The sequence below is a fragment of the Ostrinia furnacalis genome, unplaced genomic scaffold (genome assembly GCF_004193835.3).
Source record: "Ostrinia furnacalis isolate ACB-3 unplaced genomic scaffold, ASM419383v2 OfSCF5026, whole genome shotgun sequence".
In the NCBI taxonomy this organism is placed as follows: domain Eukaryota; kingdom Metazoa; phylum Arthropoda; class Insecta; order Lepidoptera; family Crambidae; genus Ostrinia; species Ostrinia furnacalis.
In genome coordinates this window covers 116502-138894 of record NW_021135265.1, presented here as the reverse complement: position 1 = coordinate 138894, position 22393 = coordinate 116502, and the positions used below count along the sequence as shown (strand labels likewise).

Sequence of the window (22393 nt, the reverse complement as noted above, 5' to 3'; positions counted from 1 at the left end):
TACCGTACGTCTTTAATCCCATTAAATTCTCCATCAAACGATCCNTTTTGAGCTTATTTATAAGGCCTATTGTAAAAAGCCACGTTTCAGAGCCGTGTGCCATCACTGGTAGAGGTAACACACACTGATTGAAGAATTTCGTCTTTAGGCACTGAGGTATTTTGGACGAAAAGATGTTGTATAGTTTCCCGAACGCTGCTCAGCCGAGTTGGATTCGACGATTTACCTTTTTTTCGAAATTTAATCTACCTAGTCGAATCGTTTGTCAGAGGAAGACATACTTGTCAACAGTCTCGATCGAATCGAGCTCCAACCGAAACATGGACGTTGGACCTAAGCTTCGTTTTGTCCACGTTCATCCAAAGGCCTGCCTGTTGAGAGACTCGATTAAGGTCTTCATTGAGATTGTGCCGAGGTCTTCAAGCGATTCTGCCATGACCACAATATCGTCAGCAAACCGAAGCTGAGTATTGTATTCGATATTGAAAGGTAATTATGCCGAATCCTTTCCATTCAAGGAGCTTGAAAGCGTCTTCCAATGCAGCGGTCAACGGTTTCGGAGATATAACATCTCCCTACCTCACGCCTCGCCGCAGAGGTATCATCCTCGTGCTTTACTCCTGTACTCGGACCGACATGGTAGCGTTTCTGTACAGGCATTTCAGCACCTCGATATACCGATAGTCGGAGAGACTGTAGCACTGCTTAAGTCTCGATCGAATCAAAGGCCGTCTCATAGTCTAAAAAGAGCACCACCACGCTTCTATCCCATGCCTCTGGCGTTTTGCCCTGGAGTAAGACGGAGTTAAAGAGTCTCTGAACGAGTTTCGGTGTTCCACCTGCGTCCAGAAGCTCCGAGGTTATTCTGTCATCACCTGGTGCCTTGTTGTTCTTTAGCTGTTTGAGAGCCTTAATAATCTCGTGTAGGCTGATATACGGGTTGTATTTGGTATAGTGTCGCGTTAACCTAGCTCTTGCGTCTGTTGCTGAACTATTAACAGGTTTGGAGGTATATAGCTGTCCATAAATCTTTTCGATCTCACCTAGAACATCGGCTTTTGTTGACGTTACCGACCGCCGTCTTCAGCATCAGTCAGCTGACTTTGCTCAATAGAGTTGTCTCTTTCAAATTATTTGGAACCGTGGTTTCGCTCTATCGCCTCTTTTATACTATTAGTATCAAAGTTGCGAATAATAAAAATATGATCTTATTATCTTCTTCTTTTCGTGTCGACAACAAACCTACACAGTGTCAGCCCAAAACTCCGCCACAAGAGTGGCGTATCTTATTATAACTTTATGATTGAAAAAACAAACAAAGAAAACTCAACTGCGTAAAAATGAACAGAAAAGATAGAAACAAGACAACTTAGTGTTCATAAATGCATTCGGAAGCAACAATGACTAGTTCTTTTAGTTGGTGATATGTATTTGATGCCTCCGACCGCATTTGCAAACACTAAGTTGTCTTCTTTCTATCTTTTCTATTTATTTTTGTAATATTCGAATATTCGAATACATGTTAATTTACTATTCGAATATTAATTTGAAATTTAAAATTCGAATATTCGAATATTCGAATATTCGATTGCAACCTCTAATTACGCGCGAGCGATAAGGATGGGTAGCTAGGGGTCATTGGACAAAATTCTACGTGCTCACAGACCAGACTATACTAGCTTTTACTCGTAAGTCTCGTAACACAAGCATATTGTAATACTAGCTTTCCGCCCGCGGCTTCGCCCGCGTGGAATTTTGTTTGTCACAGAAAAACATTATCACGTGCGTATCTGTTTCAAAAACCGGGATAAAAACTATAATATGTCCTTTCCCGGGACTCAAACTATCTCTATGCCAAATTTCATCAAAATCGGTTCAGTGGTTTAGGCGTGAAAGCAAGAGAGACAGACAAACAGACAAAACAGACAGAGTTACTTTCGCATTTATAACATTAGTATAGTATAGAAGGGGTTAACCTAGGCGCAGACCACCGACTTGCAACTGGCCGATAGTTGGGTCGTGCTGTTAATCAGTATGGGCATGTATGAAAGTGCGCACATTACACTGATTTGGTATCGGCCGATTCGTCATACAAATTAGAATCGGACCCAACTATCGGCCGACTAAAAATAGGTGGTCTGCATCTAGGCTGAACTAGACTTTTAGTAATTATAATGAAACTTTTTTGAAAAGGTATATTAAAGCCCGGTTCGTGAGCACGCAGAATTATGTCCAATGACCCCTAGCTACCCATCCTTATCGCTCGCGTCGCGCGTAATTATATTGCTGTCACGACTGTGCGACTGGCACCCGCAGTGAGTGTGCGAGCGCGATAGCAACATAGTTACGGGCGAGTGATAAGGATGGGTAGCTTGGGGTCATTGGACAAAATTCTACGTGCTCACGGACCAGACTATAGACATTTTTATTGCACACTAGCGGCCGCCCGCGACTTCATAAACGTTGCAGTGGGCATCTTGTTTGTGAATGGGTGGCACTGCTCAGTCTACTCGTTTTTATTTTTTCTTCCGTTATTATATGCCACTGTCATGTCTATGTACTCGTAATTGCCTGTATTTGTGTGATGTCCATTTAGTTAAGACTAAGAGCTAGTGAACGCCAGACCTACGTCATTTTATAAAAGCTGAAAGTTTGTCAGCGTGTGCTCCCAATATAGGTTAGAATGCTGGTGAATCATGAACTTTGGGTCAACGTGGCTTTGGCAGCTATCCAAAAAAAAAAACTGTCACCACCACTTCGGGACAATATATGGGCTCGTGCTGAGAAGAAGTGGCGGAAGAAACTCAGGTACGGTTTCGGTACGAAACCCTAAAAGTAACATTTAAAAGTTGCAAACTTACCCTCTGGTTCCAAATTTTCGACCTTAGTGACGAGGCCTTTGGATTTGTTTTTGTCTGCTCTCATTCGAACCCTCGCTTTGGCCATCACATCATCAGCGATCTTTTGTTTGGGCGCGTGGACCGCACAATACGACCTGTTGACAAAAATGTATCTGGAGTTCCGGTCGCCGAGCAGATAGAATTTCGTACAATGACCCCTAGCTACCCATCCTTATCGCTCGCGCGTAATTATATTGCTGTCGCGACTGTGCGACGGGCGCCCGCAGTGAGTGTGCGAGCGCGATAGCAATATAATTACGCGCGAACGATAAGGATGGATAGCTTGGGGTCATTGGACAAAATTCTACGTGCTCACAGACCAGACTATACCACTAAAGTCCTGTCGCCGAGCAGATAGAATTTCGTACAATGACCCCTAGCTACTCTTTATCGCTCGACGAAACGGTGCTCGACTCTGAAGCTCGCTAAATTACATTACATGACATTGAGAAGGTAGTAATTTTTTTAAATGCCTTCGTGAAGAAAATTTCCTGTATGTATGTACAATTATTATTCTTGAGCAATATAAAAAGTTCTCGATTGGCAACCACGAGCCGGAAGACGAAGCATGAGCAGGCAGGAAGAAGGATGCGGGCAGCGCAGGACCACTCTTAATGGAAATCTTTTGGGGACGCCGTTGTCCAGCAGGTTTTTTTTTTCTTCTGTGCTTCATCTGCAATCAGTCTATGAGCGGATGAGTTGTAGTGCCCTTTTCAAAGTCAAAGTCAAAACTAATAAATAGTTCTTACAAATCGTCATTTTGCTCTTAAGGAGCCTCTACATGTCTCATAATCTTTTTACCTTACCAGCGCTTCGAGACCAACATTTGGCAAGTGCTGAGAAGAAGCGCCGCAACAAACTCAGTCACCACTGTCTGCCGGTTAATATAAATTTATTTGCATGATAAGTGTCTTCTCCATTGAGAAGACTACTTCTTTATGATGTATTTCTACACTCTCCAGTGCAGACTCAGGATGTCATGCCTCTTGAGGCGTTTGCTATAGCTTTTTTGGAGCAGTTCCGAAGCCAGCTAATTGGGGTGTATGGCCAGCCGTTCTTGGCAGTTTTCTGCAGTGGATCTTATTTCCTGCAACACTGTGTTCATCTGCAGTGCCTCGGTGTTGTCCAGCAGTGGACGTCTATTGGCTGAAACATAATGGCACTCACTTGAAGTTCCCAAAGAACAGCGACACAGCATTCCTCTCGCGACCACACGGTAGATGGAACTGCTTGCGATACTGGCTCACGCAGCAGCCGAGCGTGGCGCCGCCGCGGCTTACATACACTACCACACCACATACACTAGTGTAGTGTAGTGACTACACCAAGCAGGCCTGTTTATGTCCCCGAGTAGGCATCGAAAACAAAGGCGAGTTTAATCCACAAGGGATTCACGAGCGAGTAGTGAGTGACGTACGCGCGCGTATTCTTGTCCCATTGAAAAACAATATTCGCTAAGTATGGAATGAAGAAAAAATACGCGAGTGGTGCGCTAGATGGCGACACAGTAGTTTCTTGTAGCTGTCAGCATTATCGCATCGGCACAGTCCTAGTTCCAAAATACTGAACTGTCCTATCCATGACATTGACAGCGGGGCAGCAGATTTTTGCCATATTGGAAACCATATACTTGAACGATGGTAGCGTCCCCCTGTCATTGAGTTTGGTGGGACAGTTCAGCGTGGGTCATCTATACCGATCGCTGACGTATGTGAACGAAACGGTGCTCGACGCTGTGACAAGCTAAATTACACCATATCGTTGACGACATCGAGTTGACTTTTTTTAATACTTTCGCGAAGAAATCTTTCTGTACTTAATGACTTAATTCAAGTAAGTTGACTCATGCCCGTTTTCACCATCTATTCCTAATTTTGAAGTGAGCTCTATCAAAACAAAATTCCTGCTATGTTTTACCATAGGTCACTTAAAAATTAGGGATTGATGGTGAAAACAGGCATTAATGTCTTATGTCCACTAGATGCAGAGGGCGTCCACAACAGTCCTTAGCGATCGGTCTTGAGCTTCGCGTTTGATCTCGCTCCAAGTCTTGCCGATCTTCGCCTCATCTGCTACAGTGCGCCGCCAAGCTTGGGGAGATCACGTTTGCGTTTTCCTTGGGGGTCTGTACGTAGTACATTTATTATTAACGAGCAATATAATGGCACTCACTTGAAGTTCCCAAAGAACAGCGACACAGCATTCCTCTCGCGACCACACGGCAGGTGGAACTGTTTGCGACACTGGCTCACGCAGCAGCCGAGCGTGGCGCCGCCGCGGCCGCAATACGAACATCGCTGGAGACACCAAAAATATACAGTCAATAGGGATGATGACTGGGTAATGAAATCGAAATTCTATTTAGTATGTCAGACAGATAAAAAAAAATGTATTATAAATCCTCCACAAACGCCTTGCTTTATTTAAAAAAAAAACACTATGACTTCCGCTGTATTACGTTACCCATAACCCTGTGAGTGCAAACGTGATATGCCCTGTTTCATCATTACACCGCCTGCCAGGAGTCTTTGTACCCAGTATAGTAACAGAATGATGAAAAGAACCAGAACAGACGGTGAAACGCAACTGCAACGAAACTGCAACTTTGTGATGATTCTGATGAATGAAACTGATACTGAAAGTTTCAAACTCGTCGCGTCATGTCAATCTCTCAATGGACGCTATGGAAGAAACTTAGATGCAACTCAAAAGTAACTAGCAGTTGCAGTTTCGTTGCAGTTGTGTTTCACCGTCTGTACTGGGTCGAAATATTAGCTTACGTGCTTCTTGCTCCTTTCAACCTCAGCCAAGATGTCTGGATACAGGAAACCGAAGAGACCTTGTTCATCTTTCCCTTTCTGAATCAAGCAACACGACAGCAACTGGAATAAAAGTCATATTAAAGTTTATTGTAATGAAAGTTTTTCAAGAATTTAAAACTACTTTTTACAATTACAATGCAACCAATAATTTTAATTTACGGCTAATATTAAATTAAATTACGTTTTTTAGACCACAATGAAGTGCCTTTTTAAATAAGTTGTGCTTTAGAATTATAGGGGAGTGGTGGCAAATACCCAATTCTTCACCTAGCTCCATTCTGTTTAATTACTTTTCCTTTTAGACATAGAATTCATATATTTTATTGGACATTTATTTAACTGACAGGTCCCAGGGACCCACTGATAATCAAACCAGGAGCTGGTACTTTTCAAGAAGTTATTAAGCAAATTCCAGATAAAAAAGACTAGAATATGGTTTCACCCATCCATTTAACCAGATATCTACTTACATTACTTTATTAAAGTATGTAATATAGGTAGAAATGCGTGGACTATTTTAAAAAGGGCACCATTTGGTGAAAATTACTTACCACACAAAAGTAGTGACACTGAATGTTCCCAATTGAATACAACTTTCCGTATGTGATCTCGTCATCAATTTCTCGCTGGCAAAAGGCACACGGCTTTCTATCTGCAGTTTCTGTCACCAATTTAGCTAACAGTTTCTTATCTACACTAGCTTTCTTGGCCATTTTAAAAAGAAAAATTATATGCAAACACAAATTAATCCCACATTTAGTCTCAACAGAGTTGAAAGACTTATTTTATGAGCTTTCACATTGCTGATTTAATACGAAAACCTAGATTTTATTGAAAATTTCGTTCACACAACAGCAGAACAACAGCCCACCAGCCGCTATCAAACGTCAAAACAAAAGTGCTGTCAAAAAATAGCGGGAAATATTTTTTTTTTGATTCGTCCAAAAATCTCGAAACCCGAATGAATAAGTTGAAGAGTATGTTTGAGGCTTCTTGAGTACATGCTTATGAGTCAAAACAATGATTAATTAATGAAACACAAACATGCAAATTAATGATTCTAACGCAACTTTGCAATAAACATATGAAAACCGGAAAAATACTATGACTTCTCCTTAAATAAAATGTCACGCTCACGTGCCTCACAATTTGCGGGAAAGTGTTTTGTCTATGGAAATAAGTACTTTTCAATGTGAAATATTGGGCAATTAATGTTCCAAAATACTGGACTGTCCTGTCGATGACATTGACAGTGGGGCGCCACTGTCAATACCGGATCGCTGGTTCAGATTTTTGCCATGTTGGAAACCATATAGTTGAACGATGGTAGCGCCCCCCTGTCATTGAGTTTGGTGGGACAGTTCAGCGTGGGTCATCTATAGCAAGAGGATTCCGTCTCGCGAGTGTCAGTGGCTACACGTGTGTCGGATATTTTCGTTTATTTTGAAAATTTTAGTGTGGTTTTCTACAGGAATCTTATTCTAAGCTTATTTATTAATAAAACTAAGGTGGTGGTATATTAACTTTCGTGTATTTTTGGTAAGTAAAGTAAATTAACATGGATGTCATACCTCCCGACCCGCCTGATCCCCCAGACCAGGCCGCCCCAATGGAATTATCCCAGCCATTATTTTCACAATCGGCTACCAAACGCCGTCTTGACACGACAGGCGATTCCGAGCCAGCTAAAAGAACCAACACCGATGGTTCCTTACCTCAAATCAATCAACAGGTGTACACTCACCCCTCGCTAGTCATTGCCCCCAAAACATATAGTGACCAAGACAAAGGCCCGTTCCTAGTTCACGTGTCTCATATGGAAACTGATCCCTCTTCCCCCGTATTCATCCAACCAATGAGATTTGGTAAGTTTCTGGTTACCAACAGAATCCAGGGTATAGTTTTGGACGGAGTTAAAAAAATCGGAAGAAACAGAATTTCAGTCGAATTTGTTTCACCCAGCGCAGCTAATAATTTCCTGAATAACGAAATTCTTCCATTGTACAAATACGTTGCCTCGATACCGACTTATAACGTGACCCGCATGGGTCTCATCAGGAACATCCCCACTGACTGGACCATGGAGGAGCTCGCAGAAACTTTGACAACACCAGACGGTTGCGGCATTCTTTTGAAGGCCCGCCGCCTCAACAGGAAGCAGGTTAGAGACGGTCAGTCATCCTGGGTCCCCACACAAACTGTTGTGGTGACTTTCAAGGGTCAAGTTCTTCCTCAAAGAATCTTCTGTTGCCACAATTCGATTCCAGTTGAGACGTACCAGCTTCCAACAATTCAATGCCTCAACTGTTGCCGATTTGGCCATGTTAAGGCACAATGTAGGTCGAAACCCAGATGCTATCGGTGCACCCAACCCCACCCAGCAGAAGAATGCGACGTCTCGGAAGGTAAAGCAACTTGTGTCAATTGCTTAGGCCCACATTTTGCGGTCAACAAGTCCTGTCCAGAGCATTCCCGCCAAAAGGCAATTAAAATAACTATGTCTCAGGACAATATTTCTTACTCTGAGGCCTCCTCCCAATTCCAACCAGTCCGCAAGTCCTACGCAGATGCCACTAAATCTCCGTCCTCACAAAGCATCAGCCCCACTTTCCAACTATCCCAGCCCCTCTCTCCATCCTCAAGCCAAACCATCTCTTACAGAAAGTCCATCCCTCGCACTCCCCGCTCTCACGCGCCGTTAGATAAGGGTTATGACAAGCAGGCACACCAAGCCATTATTGGCAATTGTGCTTCTTCCCTTCCTAATGGTTGCGCTCTGAATAGTGGATCTTCCCCTTCCTCTTCCCCTGGTGATGAGGGCCTCCTGGAGATGGTCCTCTCCCTCATCATCAGTATTATTTCCAGTCGTAAAATCGCCCTACCGTCCAACGTTGCACAAATGCTTTCCCAAATCTCACAAATAACCGATATTAATAATGGACAAAAAGGTAGTTCAATGGAACTGCCAAAGCATTAGACGCAAAAAGCATGAATTAACCTTTTTAATAAACAAATACTCCCCATCTGTTCTAGCCGTCTCGGAGACATGGCTCGTACCTGGATCACACTTCCGTGTGTCTGGCTACGCATGCCTCCGGGATGATAGAAGTGATGGTTACGCGGGAAGTGCCTTACTTGTAAGGCGCTTTCTCCGCTATAGTCAACTTCCCCTCCCCTCGCATAGTCAGGACATTAATGTCGTGGCCGTGCGAGTTTTTGACATATCCTTCCTATCTGTTTATATCCCCCGTCCTAACTCTTCCTCCATTAATGAATTACGCTCTGCCATTTTATCCCTTCCTCCTCCAGTCCTCATTATGGGCGACCTTAATGCTCACCATGTCTCATGGGGCTCTTATCACTCCGACTCTTCTGGATCATTACTCTTGGACCTTTTGGATGAGTTAGATCTATGTATTTTGAACAATGGCTGTCCAACCAGAAGGTGTGCTCCTACTCAAAATCCTGCTTCTGCCGTTGATGTTTCTCTTTGCTCTCCAAATTTATCCTCGCTTCTCTCGTGGAGCGTCCTTAATAGCACGTTCGGGAGCGATCACTATCCTATTTTAATTTCGTTACTTGATAATAATACTCCAACTAACCGCCTCCCCCCTCTTCTAAAATTCAAATTAAATAAAGCTGACTGGCTAGCTTTTTATGGGTCAGTTAACGAAAAATTAAAAGATCTTCCCAACGTTTCTAATGAAAATGCCCTTTCTATCTACCCTGACTTTGTTAACATCCTACAATCATCAGCAGAAGAACACATCCCTTTAAAAAACCCTTCCTATAAGATATCACCCCCTTGGTGGGACGCTGAGTGTACTGCCATTGTCAAAAAACGAAAAGAAGCTGAAAAAAGGTACAACCGGTCAATGACCATGGAGAACTACATTTGTTATCAAAAAACGGCTGCCCAAACCAGGAAATTCTTAGCCAAAAAGAAGAGAAAAGGGTGGATTGGGTTCTGTGAGAGCATGTCCCCAAGGACCCCTTCCTCTATAGTATGGAAGCAAATTAAACGTTACCGTACGTCTTTAATCCCATTAAATTCTCCATCAAACGATCCTTCTACTTGGCTTAATGATTTCGCTGATAAATTGGCTCCTCCCTTTGTCCCATTTATAGATAGTTTCCCATCCCCCAGTAATTTCCTTCCCCATGTCAATTATTTAGATAGGCCCTTTTCCTTTGAAGAGCTTTTGTCAGCCTTGGACGGTTTAAAGGATTCATCGCCAGGGATTGATGGTGTCCCTTACTCCTTTATAATTAAATCCCCAGAAAGAGCTAAGTCGTACTTCCTCAAAATTATTAACTCGTTTTTAGATCAAGGTTCTCTTCCGGAAGCTTGGAAACAACAGATTGTCATTCCAATTCCCAAACCGGGAAAAGATCCTTCAGATCACAATTCTTACCGCCCTATAGCTCTTTCTTCCGTCCTTCTTAAAATAGTAGAACACATGATTAGAAATCGTCTTGAATGGCATTTAGAATCCAACCATATCCTTCCCTTATCCCAATTTGGTTTTCGCAAAGGCTTAAGCACTCTTGATAGTTTAAGTATATTGACAACAGATATCCGAGTAGCCTTTAAAAATAAAGAATATCTCGTTGGGGTTTTTCTGGACATTGCCTCTGCGTACGACAATGTTTTGCTCCCATTACTCAGGCAAAAACTGCTTCATCTGAGTATCCCGGAGAAACTGGTGCGTCTCATCTGTAATTCATTGATGTCTAGGTCAATTGCAGTGAGATTCCAAGATTCCATTGTTCCTCGTTTAATCTGGAAAGGCCTCCCGCAAGGCTCTGTGCTTAGTCCCCTGCTTTATAACATATATACATATGACCTCAACAGGACAGTGGATTCTTTTTGCAGCATTCTGCAGTACGCGGACGACATTGCCCTGTATTATTCCTCCAACTCTATTCCCGAAGCAAGCTCTCATTTAAATACAGCTTTGGAGTACCTGAATAACTGGATGACAGACCACGGATTATCAATATCCGTTCCAAAATGTTGCTGTGTCACCTTTACCCGAAAACNCAACACTGAGCAACACTAAATTAGAAACGTCAAAAAACAAAAAAAAGCCGCATCGGCGACAGTAGTTTTAATTTGTTTTTATTGTTATTAGTTTTAATTAATGTTATAATTAATAAGTGTGTGCTGGAACCGTAGTATTGTCTAGTCCTGTAATATATCCCGCTCGCAATCTGCTATGCAATGACTTTTATTGTGCCATAAAATATACATTTGACGACTCTTTGTTCCCGAGGTGTTGTTTTCTTGAGATTCGGGCGGCCGTTCCGGGTGGAACACTCAGCTAAACTTCCAATTTAGTGCTAACATTACGATCTAGCCTCGGGAGGTTCCTGAAAACCAGTTTGAAACCATTATTGTTGTTTCGAAATCTGTGTATTTGGAGTGGTGTTGAAATGGCGAGCATACTCAATGTTTCCCAAACAAATCGATGTTTACTGGCTATAAATGAAATTCTGGTGGTCCAATAAGAATCCTACATGAAAATGTCTGTTCAGAATCAGCAGGCAGTGTGGTCAGTGAAGGAAACAATTGATTCTAAGTATGAAAAATGTCGAAATATCACTGAAGAGATTTATAAAAGAATAAACATAACATTTCAAATAAAGCAGCTTGAAACGGCAGCGCAGAGTGATGGCTCCGACCACAGGTAAGTCTTTTACTTATTGTAATTCGGCTGGTTTGTAATTTAAAAGTAAAATTAATCCTTGAACCATTTTGATCTTTTGCAACAGCACATTTTCAAGGCCACTGGCATCAACTCGCTGAAGTAACTTTAAATGATCATTTAAATTTGCATTTGCTTTAAGATAATGCTGTAGAAGTTGAATTTTAAGTGCTTATTAAATTTTTAAGAAGATTAACATTGGAATTTTAACATATTAAAAAAGGAAAAATTTTTTTTTGTCTTGTTTTAATGTTGGCTATTTTTGATTGAGATTTTTCCATTGATTAAGTATTTATTGATTTCACAATAATTATTTTAGCATTCGTAAGTAAGGTACACACGGCCACAGTGTTAACTATCCCTTTCCATTTTTGCTCTTGTTCTCATCAAATGGTGATTATTTGCGATGACTGGCAATGGGCAGTTAACACTGTTGCCGATAGTACATGGCAGCAATCCCCTTATCAATTTGTTCTAAAGTATTTTAGCTATTTCAACTTTAAATTAAAGTTTGCCCTAGACATCAGTGTGCTGCAAATACAAACTTTCAGACAGTTAAAAAGAAAATTAACAACTACTTTATTTTTGATCAGCGAGCAAATTGACAGCAATGAACTGAGCAACGAAACCGATCTGTTTGCGTGCGACAAGACCAGCATATCAAGTAGCACTGAAGCTGAGAAACCGACTGCCAAGTTCGTAAACATCAACAATAATGAGGAGAAACCTAAGAAACCGGTGGTTGTATACAAGAGACCAAGAAAACGGTAAGCTTAACTAGCTTTTTTTCGTCCCAGATTGTTAGAAATTTTAGCCTATATGTTATTCTAATGTTTGAACAATAATACTGTAAAGTTACATCAAAATCTGTTCAGTAGTTCTTGCGTGAGAGTAACAAACATCCATCCATCCTTACAAACTTTATTTATAATACCTCTGGAGCTACTGAACTGATTTTGAAAATCTAATAACAATTACCACCTAACTAGTATCATCGTTGTGATGCCGAAAATTGATATAAATTATAAGCATAGGCGCAGACCACCGAATTTAGTCGGCGGATAGTTGGGCCCGATTCTAATTAGAATCAATCAATCGGTGCATTTAGGCGCAATTGGTCCAATTCACGATTGGTCTATTTCGCTATTTAGCCAATTCACTATTGGTCCAAATCGTAATTGGTCCAAAATAAAAGGATATCCAAAATGAAAAAATAAGGAGGTTATTCAATGTTTACCTATTGCAGAAAAAAGCGATTGGTCCAATTACGAATTGGACCAATAGCGAATTGGCCCAATAACGAATTGGCCCAATAGCGAATTTCGACCAATCGCGAATTTGTAATTTTTTTACGTTTGGACCGGTTGTGAATCGCGCCTAAACGCAATCGGCAATGTGTGCACTTCCATACATGCCCATACTGATTAATGCTTGTACCACCCCAACGCGTGCAGACGCCATCGCCGGTGCGATCACAGCGCGATCAAAGGCCAATGACAAATCGCGTGAACTGTCATAGGTCGCGCGACCTGTCATTTCCCTTTGATCGCGCCGGCGATGGCGATCAGTGGGCTGAGTGTGAGTCTGTTTACATCTATAGTCTGGTCCGTGAGCACGTAGAATTTTGTCCAATGACCCCAAGCTACCCATCCTTATTGCTCGCGCGTAATTATGTTGCTATCGCGCTCGCACACTCACTGCGGGTGCCAGTCGCACAGTCGCGACAGCAATATAATTACGCGCGAGCGATAAGGATGGGTAGCTAGGGTTCATTGGACAAAATTCTACGTGCTCACGGACCGGGCTTTAGTGAGCGCGAAAATTGTAGTTTTTAAACGTTTCCCGCTAGGGGCGCTGTACAATCCATCATACATTTAATGTCATGTTTTGACGCGCTCACTAGTGAGGTTCATTAGCACTCGCGTTGGTGTGGTTGAAGCTTAACTGCCCTAAACCTGACTAAACTATCGGCCGACAAAAAATCCGTGGTCTACGCCTGGGCTTATTCTTAGGGCTATATTTCACCAGGACACCATGGCGGCGCAACCAGTCGCCGCTACCAACAAAATGTATACAGCTTTGGGCAACCAAACCGGACACCAGGTGAGTAACTCTCTATAGAGCTGTATACATTTTGTTGGTAGCGGCGACTGGTTGCGCCGCCATGGTGTCCCGGTGAAATATAGGCTTTAAACCTACTCCTTTTTCTACGTCGATTTCAGATTCCGCAAACGTGTAAAGAAGCGGCAATCGAAACAGCGGAGCGATTCAGACGGATCCAGCGATGAGGCGCTCCCGCTTAGCCGGATGGTGGAAGGGGCCAAAGAGTTGGGGGCCACCGAGCGGGGGGCCACCGAGCCGGGGGCCAACAGCGACTCGCCGGATCGCGTGATGGGCGTGCCTAATGTAGTCATACTCGCAAAAGGTTGGTGTTTAAACAATATTCAACCTTTTTACCTGGTAGTGGCAGAATTGTTGCCACCATATTTTGAACCTTATTGAGAAAACATAAGGTACAAAACTAATTAAAAATATTTTTCTCTGTACCAGTTAAAGGGTTTAAGTGTAACTGACTGACTGACATAGTGATCTATCAACACACAGCCCAAACCACTGGACGGATCGGGCTGAATTTTGGCATGCAGGTAGATTTTTTTTTATCCACAACGAGGAAGCTCTTGACCTGTATCTCACCTAATGGTAAGTGACGATCAGGCCGAAGGTGGAAGCCAACTTCACCCGGAATCCTCAACCACGGAGGAACTGGCTATCTTACCTCTAACTGCCGGACGTATGCATCCGCTAAGAAAGGATTTTACGAAACTCCACCCCTAAGGGAGTAAAATGGGATCCACGCGTACGAAGTCGCGGGTGGCCGCTAGTTTAATCTAAAACTGAACTAGACAGTTAAAATCCGGATTTCACAAGGTTTGAATATGGGAAACGGGTGTTGTTAGAGTCCACTGTAGTAGCAGGATAATAAAGTGAAGGGTCATTGGTATAAATGATTGAATCATCATCATCATCATTTCAGCCACAGGACGTCCACTGCTGAACATAGGCCTCCCCCAATAATTTCCATCTCGCCCAGTTAGTAGTGGCCTGCATAAATAATTCTTTTGATAAAGAATTTTGATTAAGAATGCAATTTACGAGTTCATTTTATGTGATAATTTATTTAATATAAAAATTAACACTTCTAATATAAATCGATAGATCCAGTTAATTCTGTAACCTATTACTGATACCGTTTGAAAGAGCTCGTGAAGCACTTTCAGGATCATTATCCAGTTTTTCGATATCTTGTATAGTTTAGAAATAATCGAGTGAGATCACTTATCGTTTCCACCCTGTATAGTTTGTTGATACTTGATAGTACTCACTCATGAACTATGACACTAATTGCAGACTCAATCAATATTAGATAATTATTTTGCAGACTTAATGAAACCAAAAATCCAGCCAGCCGATAAGAGGTCAACGAACTCTCTAAACAGAGACAGCAAGAAATCGCAGAGCGAGACGGAGAACTCAGAGAGAACCATTCCGACCATAAACAAAACAGATCCGGCCATAGAGAAGAAAGATTCGGCCATAGAGAAGAAAGACCCGGCCATAGACAAGATAGGGGCGGGAAAAGATGGCAAAGGCATAGATTACAAAAGTTGCAACATGTGTAGTCTGTCGTTCAGAGGCGAGAGAGGATTGAGGTATGTATTAATTATGTGAAAAGTGTCCAAAGATTTATTATTATTTATATGTTTGTGTTTTTTATCTCATTATTATTATGTATAATTATTATGTCTAAAGCCTGGTCCGTGAGCACGTAGAATCCCGTCCAATGATCCCAAGCTACCCATCCTTATCGCTCGCGCGTAATTATATTGCTGTCGCGACTGTGCGACGCGCGCCCGCAGTGAGTGTGCGAGCTTGGGGTCATTGGACGGGATTCTACGTGCTCACGGACCAGGCTTTATGTTACAATCAAAACTCATAATCAGTCGAAACCACTTTTACTGCAAAACTCAGTGAAAAGTGGTTTTTAGTTTACTGATGCCCTTCGTCAATATCATTTTTGACAGATTTTTCGGTTTCGCTTGATTTAAAATTTTACCAATCGGTCCAAAATAAATTCATATATGGATTCTTTCGCCATTAGAGCCCTAAAATATTTTTGATGAACATAAGCAGTACCAAGTTCAAACTCCCCGCACCCCGCGCTTCCCTCGACCAAAAAGTGGTGGGGCGTGTCTTCGTGGATGAAACGATCGATCAGTGGGTAGTTGCGTAAAAAAATATTTTTAGTTCGTCAATTTTAATATCAAAAAACATTGGACATTTATATTTTTAATTGTCAATCAAACAAATACCTAATTACAAAATTACAGTGCGTTGAAGTTCCGCGCGACGTCACAAAGTGCTGCACTTTTAAGCACTGACGTCACGGGCCTCTTCTATTGAACTTTGGCGTTCTTTATCTCTTTAAAATCTTCATTAAGTTTGAAAAAGTGAAAAACACGTGACAAGTATTTTTTGATAATTTAACCTACGCGATGGACTAATTCAAACTCTTGCTTTTTACCCAGGAAACATCCATAATTAGCATGACATTTTAACAATATTTTTCCATTTTAATAATTCATTAATTCTATATTTATTTTATAATTATATAAACGTTTAATAATGACATTTCCACCAAACTCAATGTGTATTAAGATCGTCGTTCTGTCTCCTTCCTAAAGTTGCTGTGCCCTAACTGGGTCCACATTGTATAACTGCCTAAATTGTAAGACCTAATGTGAATGCTAATGTGGTTATGCAATAAACGATTGAGTATTAAGCATCCCTATTATATTTTTGTTTATTTGTTCATCATTTATTTAAATTAATTTGTTCTTTTGTTACAGGCGACACATCACCATGTCTCATTTGATAGAACCAATTAAACCCAATGATATGAAGCCAGCTTAAGTAAGACCTAGTTTAGCCATAAAGAACAAGCACACTTATCAACTCTGAAACGGATCGTAACCGTATCAACCCGAGGCGCACCGTAACGTAAACGCCTCGCGGTTGACAGCGCGGTGAAAGTGTTGTGTTGATCCCTTTCCGCGTTGATAAGTGTGCTATGACCTTTAATTGTCAACATTAGTGCTTAATGCGGGTAGTTGTGAAGCCATGAGAAATGTAATGAATATGTGTTCTCAAATATTCGCACGTTTTCTCATGGGGATATCAAATAGAAAGAGCATTAAAAATGCACTGTTAAGTACGAATTGTAGGTCTCGTTCTTAACTTAGTCAATGCCTGAGGCATGGGAGGGGTGACATTAACATAAAATATTATGACGTGACAGAACATACAAATCTTATAGATGACCCACGCTGAACTGTCCCACCAAACTCAATGACAGGGCGCTACCATCGTTCAACTATATGGTTTCCAACATGCTAAAAATCGGAACCAGCGATCCGGTATTGACGGTGGCGCCCCACTGTCAATGTCATGCATAGGACAGTTCAGTATTTTGGAACTATAAGCACATTTTTGAAGTATCGCTGACGTTTGACGTCACAAAAACACCCTCCCGTGCCGCTGCCGTACCTCAGGCTCTAACTCTGTTAATCGCTATACCTGCAACTTGCATTAAGCACACGAAGGCAGTGTTGTATTATATTGAGGTGGATTTATATTTATCTGAAGTGTTGCGATGGCTTCTGACGTAAAATCTATTCCGTTCTGATGCGTCACGACACTACGTCAGACAAATGTAAATCCACCTTTAAAAACATTTGATTATTAAGAAAAATGATCTTTATTACACTGACTTAAATCATCAAATGGTTTGAACGCTGCATTCTATGTTGACAGTACCACAATGGTAGTAGATGCTTATTTAGTGAATTATAATAATAATTTAAAAATAAATCACACGCAATCGATTAGTGTTGTCTCTCTCGCACGCTTGAACGATGGTATGTGTATGAGAGAGATAACAATCGGAGTAGATGTTCAATCGCTCGCTCTAGTCTAAAAAAGCCATTTTAAAAAACCTCTCGTTCGAAGTAATTAGGCTCATTTATTGTCTATGCGTTTAAGCTTTGGTTCTTTAGATAGTGAATATCCGTGTTTATCTAAATTGCACCTTATATACATTTGAAAGAGTAGCTATTTCAATATTTCATTGATAGTTCAAAGAGTGAGACTAAAGGCGGATTTATATTTGTGTGACGTGCTGTGTCGTGACGCATCAGAACGGAATTAGTTTTGAATACGTTTATTATGGCAATGCTTAAACTAGAATGTGTCATGTTATGATGCCTTCTAACATGTCGCACACTAATGCCAGTTTTCTTCAATCCTAATCCAAATCCGTCCATCAATTACTGTCAAATAAACTTTTAAATCAATACCTTTTCAAGGCGAGAGTAAATAGGCACTTACAGGGCAGATGTACCATCCTAGACTGCATCCCACTTAACATCAGGTGCGATTGTGGTCAAATAACTGCCTTGTTATGCATAAAAAAAATCAATATGTTTTTGGTCAAAATATCTACGGATTTCGATGTTTTTACATTTTCATATTGTTTATAAGACTATTTATACAATATTAAAGTGTAAACGCATCTAAAACTGAATGAAATTTGATAGTTGTAGGACGGATTTGGATTGAGATGGAATAAAGAGAACCGGCCTTAATGAATAAAACCGAATTTGTTCTGCGTCATGACACGACACGTCAGACAAATATAAATCCACCTTTATCACTGTTATATCGGACCTTTAAAACTGTGATTTTCAGACTGCATCTACGTCCATTGTGATCGTACGCACAATATCATAGGGATTTTTAACTATAATTGCGAGGAAACATCTTGATGTTTTTTACCCGACTGCACCAGAAATCAGTTATGTTTTCAAGTACATGTCAAGTTCAGAGCCACGCCTTAACGGCTTGATGTATACAACCAGAGTAAATACAAATGAGTAGGTCATCTTCATAGAAACGCCCGAGCGCGGTTTGTATGTGAGCGCGCCAATATACGTATGCGGCGCGCACGCACACACTGACAAAATTCGGTGCAACCACGACTGGCTCCCCGCTAAAAACGTAAACAAAATGCTAATGTATTGTTGAAAAATATCAAGATATTTTCTGTGCGTGAAATATCATATTATTAATATAAAGACTAGATTTTAATATTCTCGTCTGTCGGTCTGTGTTGTATGAGATATACAATGTTTTGTATGGAAAGTTATTATGATGTGGGGGGGGGGGTGTATGTTTTTAATGCGGGGGATGTTTGGATGTTATCTACTGTCGTATTATATTTATTAACCTTTAAAAGGGAAACGTCACTGATTGACTGACTCACTCATTACGAAATCCCAGAAACTACAAGTACTAGGAGTCTCTAATTTTGCATGGGGTTCCTTTTAGAACGTAGGTGCTCACTAAGAACGGATTTTACGAAACCTCCACCCCTAAGGGGTAAAACGGGATCCACGCGTACGAAGTCGCGGGCGGCCGCTAGTAGAGTTTAATTGAATTTAGGAGACCGTAGCATGTAGTACACTGTGCTATTATAATCTGTTTGGAAATATATTCTTTTTATTCTATTCTAAACAAAAAATAATGTAATATGACAGTAGAAACACTTGCATGAGGCAGGGTCAAAATTCTGTGATCGAAGGGAAGGAAATGTATTGTGATGTAGTTATATCGAAAATCGGAAGTCATACCATAGACACAATTTTCAAGTTTAGAACTAGAGGATATTGTCTATGGCGTTATAGAGTAAAAGTGGTTGTTTCGGACATTTTTTGAGTACAAAATTCGATTTAAAAGATTTAGTCACTTTTAAAAAGTTTTTGAAAAATTAAAATGTATAGTTCTCTTCTAGTTGTTAAGGGTTACACGTTTTTGTTTTGTCTATGGTTTGACAAATGTTAGTCTATGGTTATGCAATGTTGCTATCTTTTAAGAAAGGTTTTAATGTTTGCTAGTGCTTTATTTTATTTCAAAGGTGCTCAGTTCGAAAAAAAGAATTTTATTATTATATCATTGTAAGGAAATTAGTATAATATAGATTTATATATTTTGTGTCTATGGAAATTTTGTAATGTACATGTTTGGAGTATGCTCCTTTTATTTATATTTCTACTATAAGAAGTAATTTACGCCATTATAATTAAGCTAGTCAAAAGTTGTTAGAAAATTCGTCTTGTTCTTTAAAATAAAACGTTGAAAAAATCACTCGAAAATATTAAAAAACCGTAAACTTTGACATATCAAGGATTAATTTTATAAAATAGTGAATATTATAGATGAACTACACTGAACTGTCCCACCAAACACATTGACAGGGGGGCGCCACCATCGTTCAACTATCGGAACCAGCGATCCGGTATTGACGGTGGCGCCCCGCTGTCAATGTCACGGGTGTGACAGTTCGTTGTAGTTCGAAATTGCGCAGTTCGATATTTGTTCCATTTTTAAATAATTGAACATTCGAGATTTAAATGTACTTTTTTTACAATTTTCAACGGTTTAGTAAGCTTGCCAGTATCTATAGTGTTGCCATTTCTAATGTTTTAATTTCGTGCTTAAGGGCAGGGATGTTATGGATATGAAGTTTCGGTTATGGATACGGTTACGGATATTAGAATAATATTATACCGGTTACGGTTACGGATAGTAAATCATTTCGGATTATTCGAAAGTTTCGTATAATTTCGGTTACAGATATTTGAATTTTAAAAAGGTAAAATTCAAATAGCAAGACGCTGCGCGATTCACATAGCCACTTTATTTACTATGACGGTACCTATGATAAAGGTAAAACAGGCGGATATATCAGAATGGTCCCAGGGGATGCCAGACAAGTAACAAATATTAAAAATATAAAGATTTAGACTCCGCCTTTATCCGAAACTTTTGAATCGGTTACGATTTCGGATATCCGAAAGTTTCGCTTACGGTTACGGATGTCCATAACATCCCTGCCTTCAACGTATTTAAAGTCAGCGACGCAAATGTAGCAGCGTCGTTTTAAGTTTTAACTTGGATGTGGGATCTCTTTAGTTGTAAATTAGACGCAAACAAACTTCGCGCTGCCATATTTTGGAACATCAATATGTATCTGCAAAATATACAGGGTGTCCCGTAATGTAACGTCAAGCCGGAACTGGGTGTTGAGGTAAGTTGTGCTGGTTATCAGAAAAATATAAAAAAAAATCTATGTGGCATATTTTAAAAATAATAGGCATTTAAAAAAAATCAAAAAATTCTACTCCAGGTGACGGTCCTTTTACTCGTGTTGCCACAAATCTTCACTTTTTCCAAATTTTTTTTTTGTTATGTAACCCTGAATAATTCTTCTCTAAATTGTTATCAAAATTACAAAACCAGCTGCTCCAGCTTGGATGAAAAAAATACATTACTCTCAAAAAATTTTTCAAAATAAAAATTTTGCCTAGTTTAAACTGACTGTACTGAAAAAAAAAGTACTACGCGAGTGTGGCAAGTGACGTCATAATTTGGCGCATTTAGTAAGGATTCCAAAATGGTATAACACTTGGTAAATTTTTGCTGTAATTGTTGACAATTTTTGGTTTTTTGGAAATAATCCCGTTTTTAACTTTATCTACCTTGGTTAAAAATATTATTCTAATGTGATAAAATTTAAGTTTCTGGCTTAAGTGAGGTGGAGAAGCCACGAAGAGGGCCATCTTACCAAGCAGGGATGTTATGGATATCCGTAACCGTAACCGAAACTATCGGATATCCGAAATAAAAAAATGTTCATAACCGTAACCGAAACTGATTCAAAAGTTACGGATATTTTCGGATAAAGGCCAAACTGCAAAACTCTATGAAATTTGCAGTATACACGCCGCAGCTGCAATGCCGCGCTGCCGATTTCATAGTTTTGCAGTTTGCGGTTGCAGTTTGCGGTTGCAGTTTTTGGTCTGCGGCCCGTCTTGGAATTGTACCTTAAATCTTAATATTTGTTACCAACTTGTCTGGCATTCGCTGGCACCATCTAATATGCCAGCCTGTTTTACCTTTATCGTACATAGGTGTCGTCTTAGTTGGTACATAAAGTAGCTATGTGGGTCACGCTCACGCAGCATCTTGCTATTTGTATTATACCTACATTTTTGAAATTCTAATAATTCCGTAACCGAAATTATCCGAGACTTTCGGATAATCTGAAATGATTTCATATCCGTGACCGTAACCGAAACCGGTATAATATTATTCTAATATCCGTAACCGTATCCATAACCGAAACTTCATATCCTTATTATCCCTGTTACCAAGTACAAGTGCAGGCAGAGCAGGTAGTAAAGGCGCGCGCGCACGGGTGACTTTTGTCACAGTATGTCAACTACTAATTACTGTCATGGTGACAAAAGTTTCTGTGACTGACTGTACGGTAGTCAGTCACAGAAACTTGAATTTTGGGCACATTAGAATAATAATTTTTAACCAAGGTAGATAAAGTTAAAAACGGGACTATTTCCAAAAAACCAAAAATTGTCGACAATTACAGCAAAAATTTACCAAGTGTTATACCATTTTGGAATCCTTACTAAATGCGCCAAATTATGACGTCACTTGCCACACTCGCGTAGTACATTTTTTTTTTCAGTACAGTCAGTTTAAACTAGGCAAAATTTTTATTTTGAAATTTTTTTTGAGAATAATGTATTTTTTTCATCCGAGCTGGAGCAGCTGGTTTTGTAATTTTGATAACAATTTAGAGAAGCATTATTCAGGGTTACATAACAAAAAAAAAATTTGGAAAAAGTGAAGATTTGTGGCAACACGAGCAAAAGGACCGTCACCTGGAGTAGAATTTTTTGATTTTTTTTAAATGCCTATTATTTTTAAAATATGCCACATAGATTTTTTTTTATATTTTTCTGATAACCAGCACAACTTGCCTCAACAC

At 40.3% G+C, this 22393-nt stretch overlaps 2 protein-coding genes across 2 annotated transcripts; one reads left to right on the top strand and one right to left on the bottom strand.

Annotated features, from left to right (window-relative positions):
• Window positions 1-355: 355 nt before the first annotated feature.
• On the bottom strand, window positions 356-6831 carry LOC114360433 (PHD finger protein 7). The gene is made up of 5 exons (XM_028315145.1): window positions 6274-6831; window positions 5681-5782; window positions 5073-5197; window positions 2862-2995; window positions 356-429 (listed from the first exon to the last, which is right to left on the bottom strand). Exons 1-5 carry the CDS (start codon window positions 6433-6435, stop codon window positions 356-358), a joined length of 597 nt encoding a protein of 198 aa, XP_028170946.1. The 5' UTR covers window positions 6436-6831.
• A 3978-nt stretch (window positions 6832-10809) lies between these two features.
• LOC114360431 (uncharacterized) lies at window positions 10810-16817 on the top strand. The gene is made up of 5 exons (XM_028315142.1): window positions 10810-11412; window positions 12024-12197; window positions 13653-13855; window positions 14870-15140; window positions 16338-16817. The coding sequence occupies exons 1-5, from the start codon at window positions 11243-11245 to the stop codon at window positions 16399-16401; spliced, it is 882 nt and encodes a 293-aa protein (XP_028170943.1). The 5' UTR covers window positions 10810-11242; the 3' UTR covers window positions 16402-16817.
• The last annotated feature ends 5576 nt before the right edge of the window (window positions 16818-22393 follow it).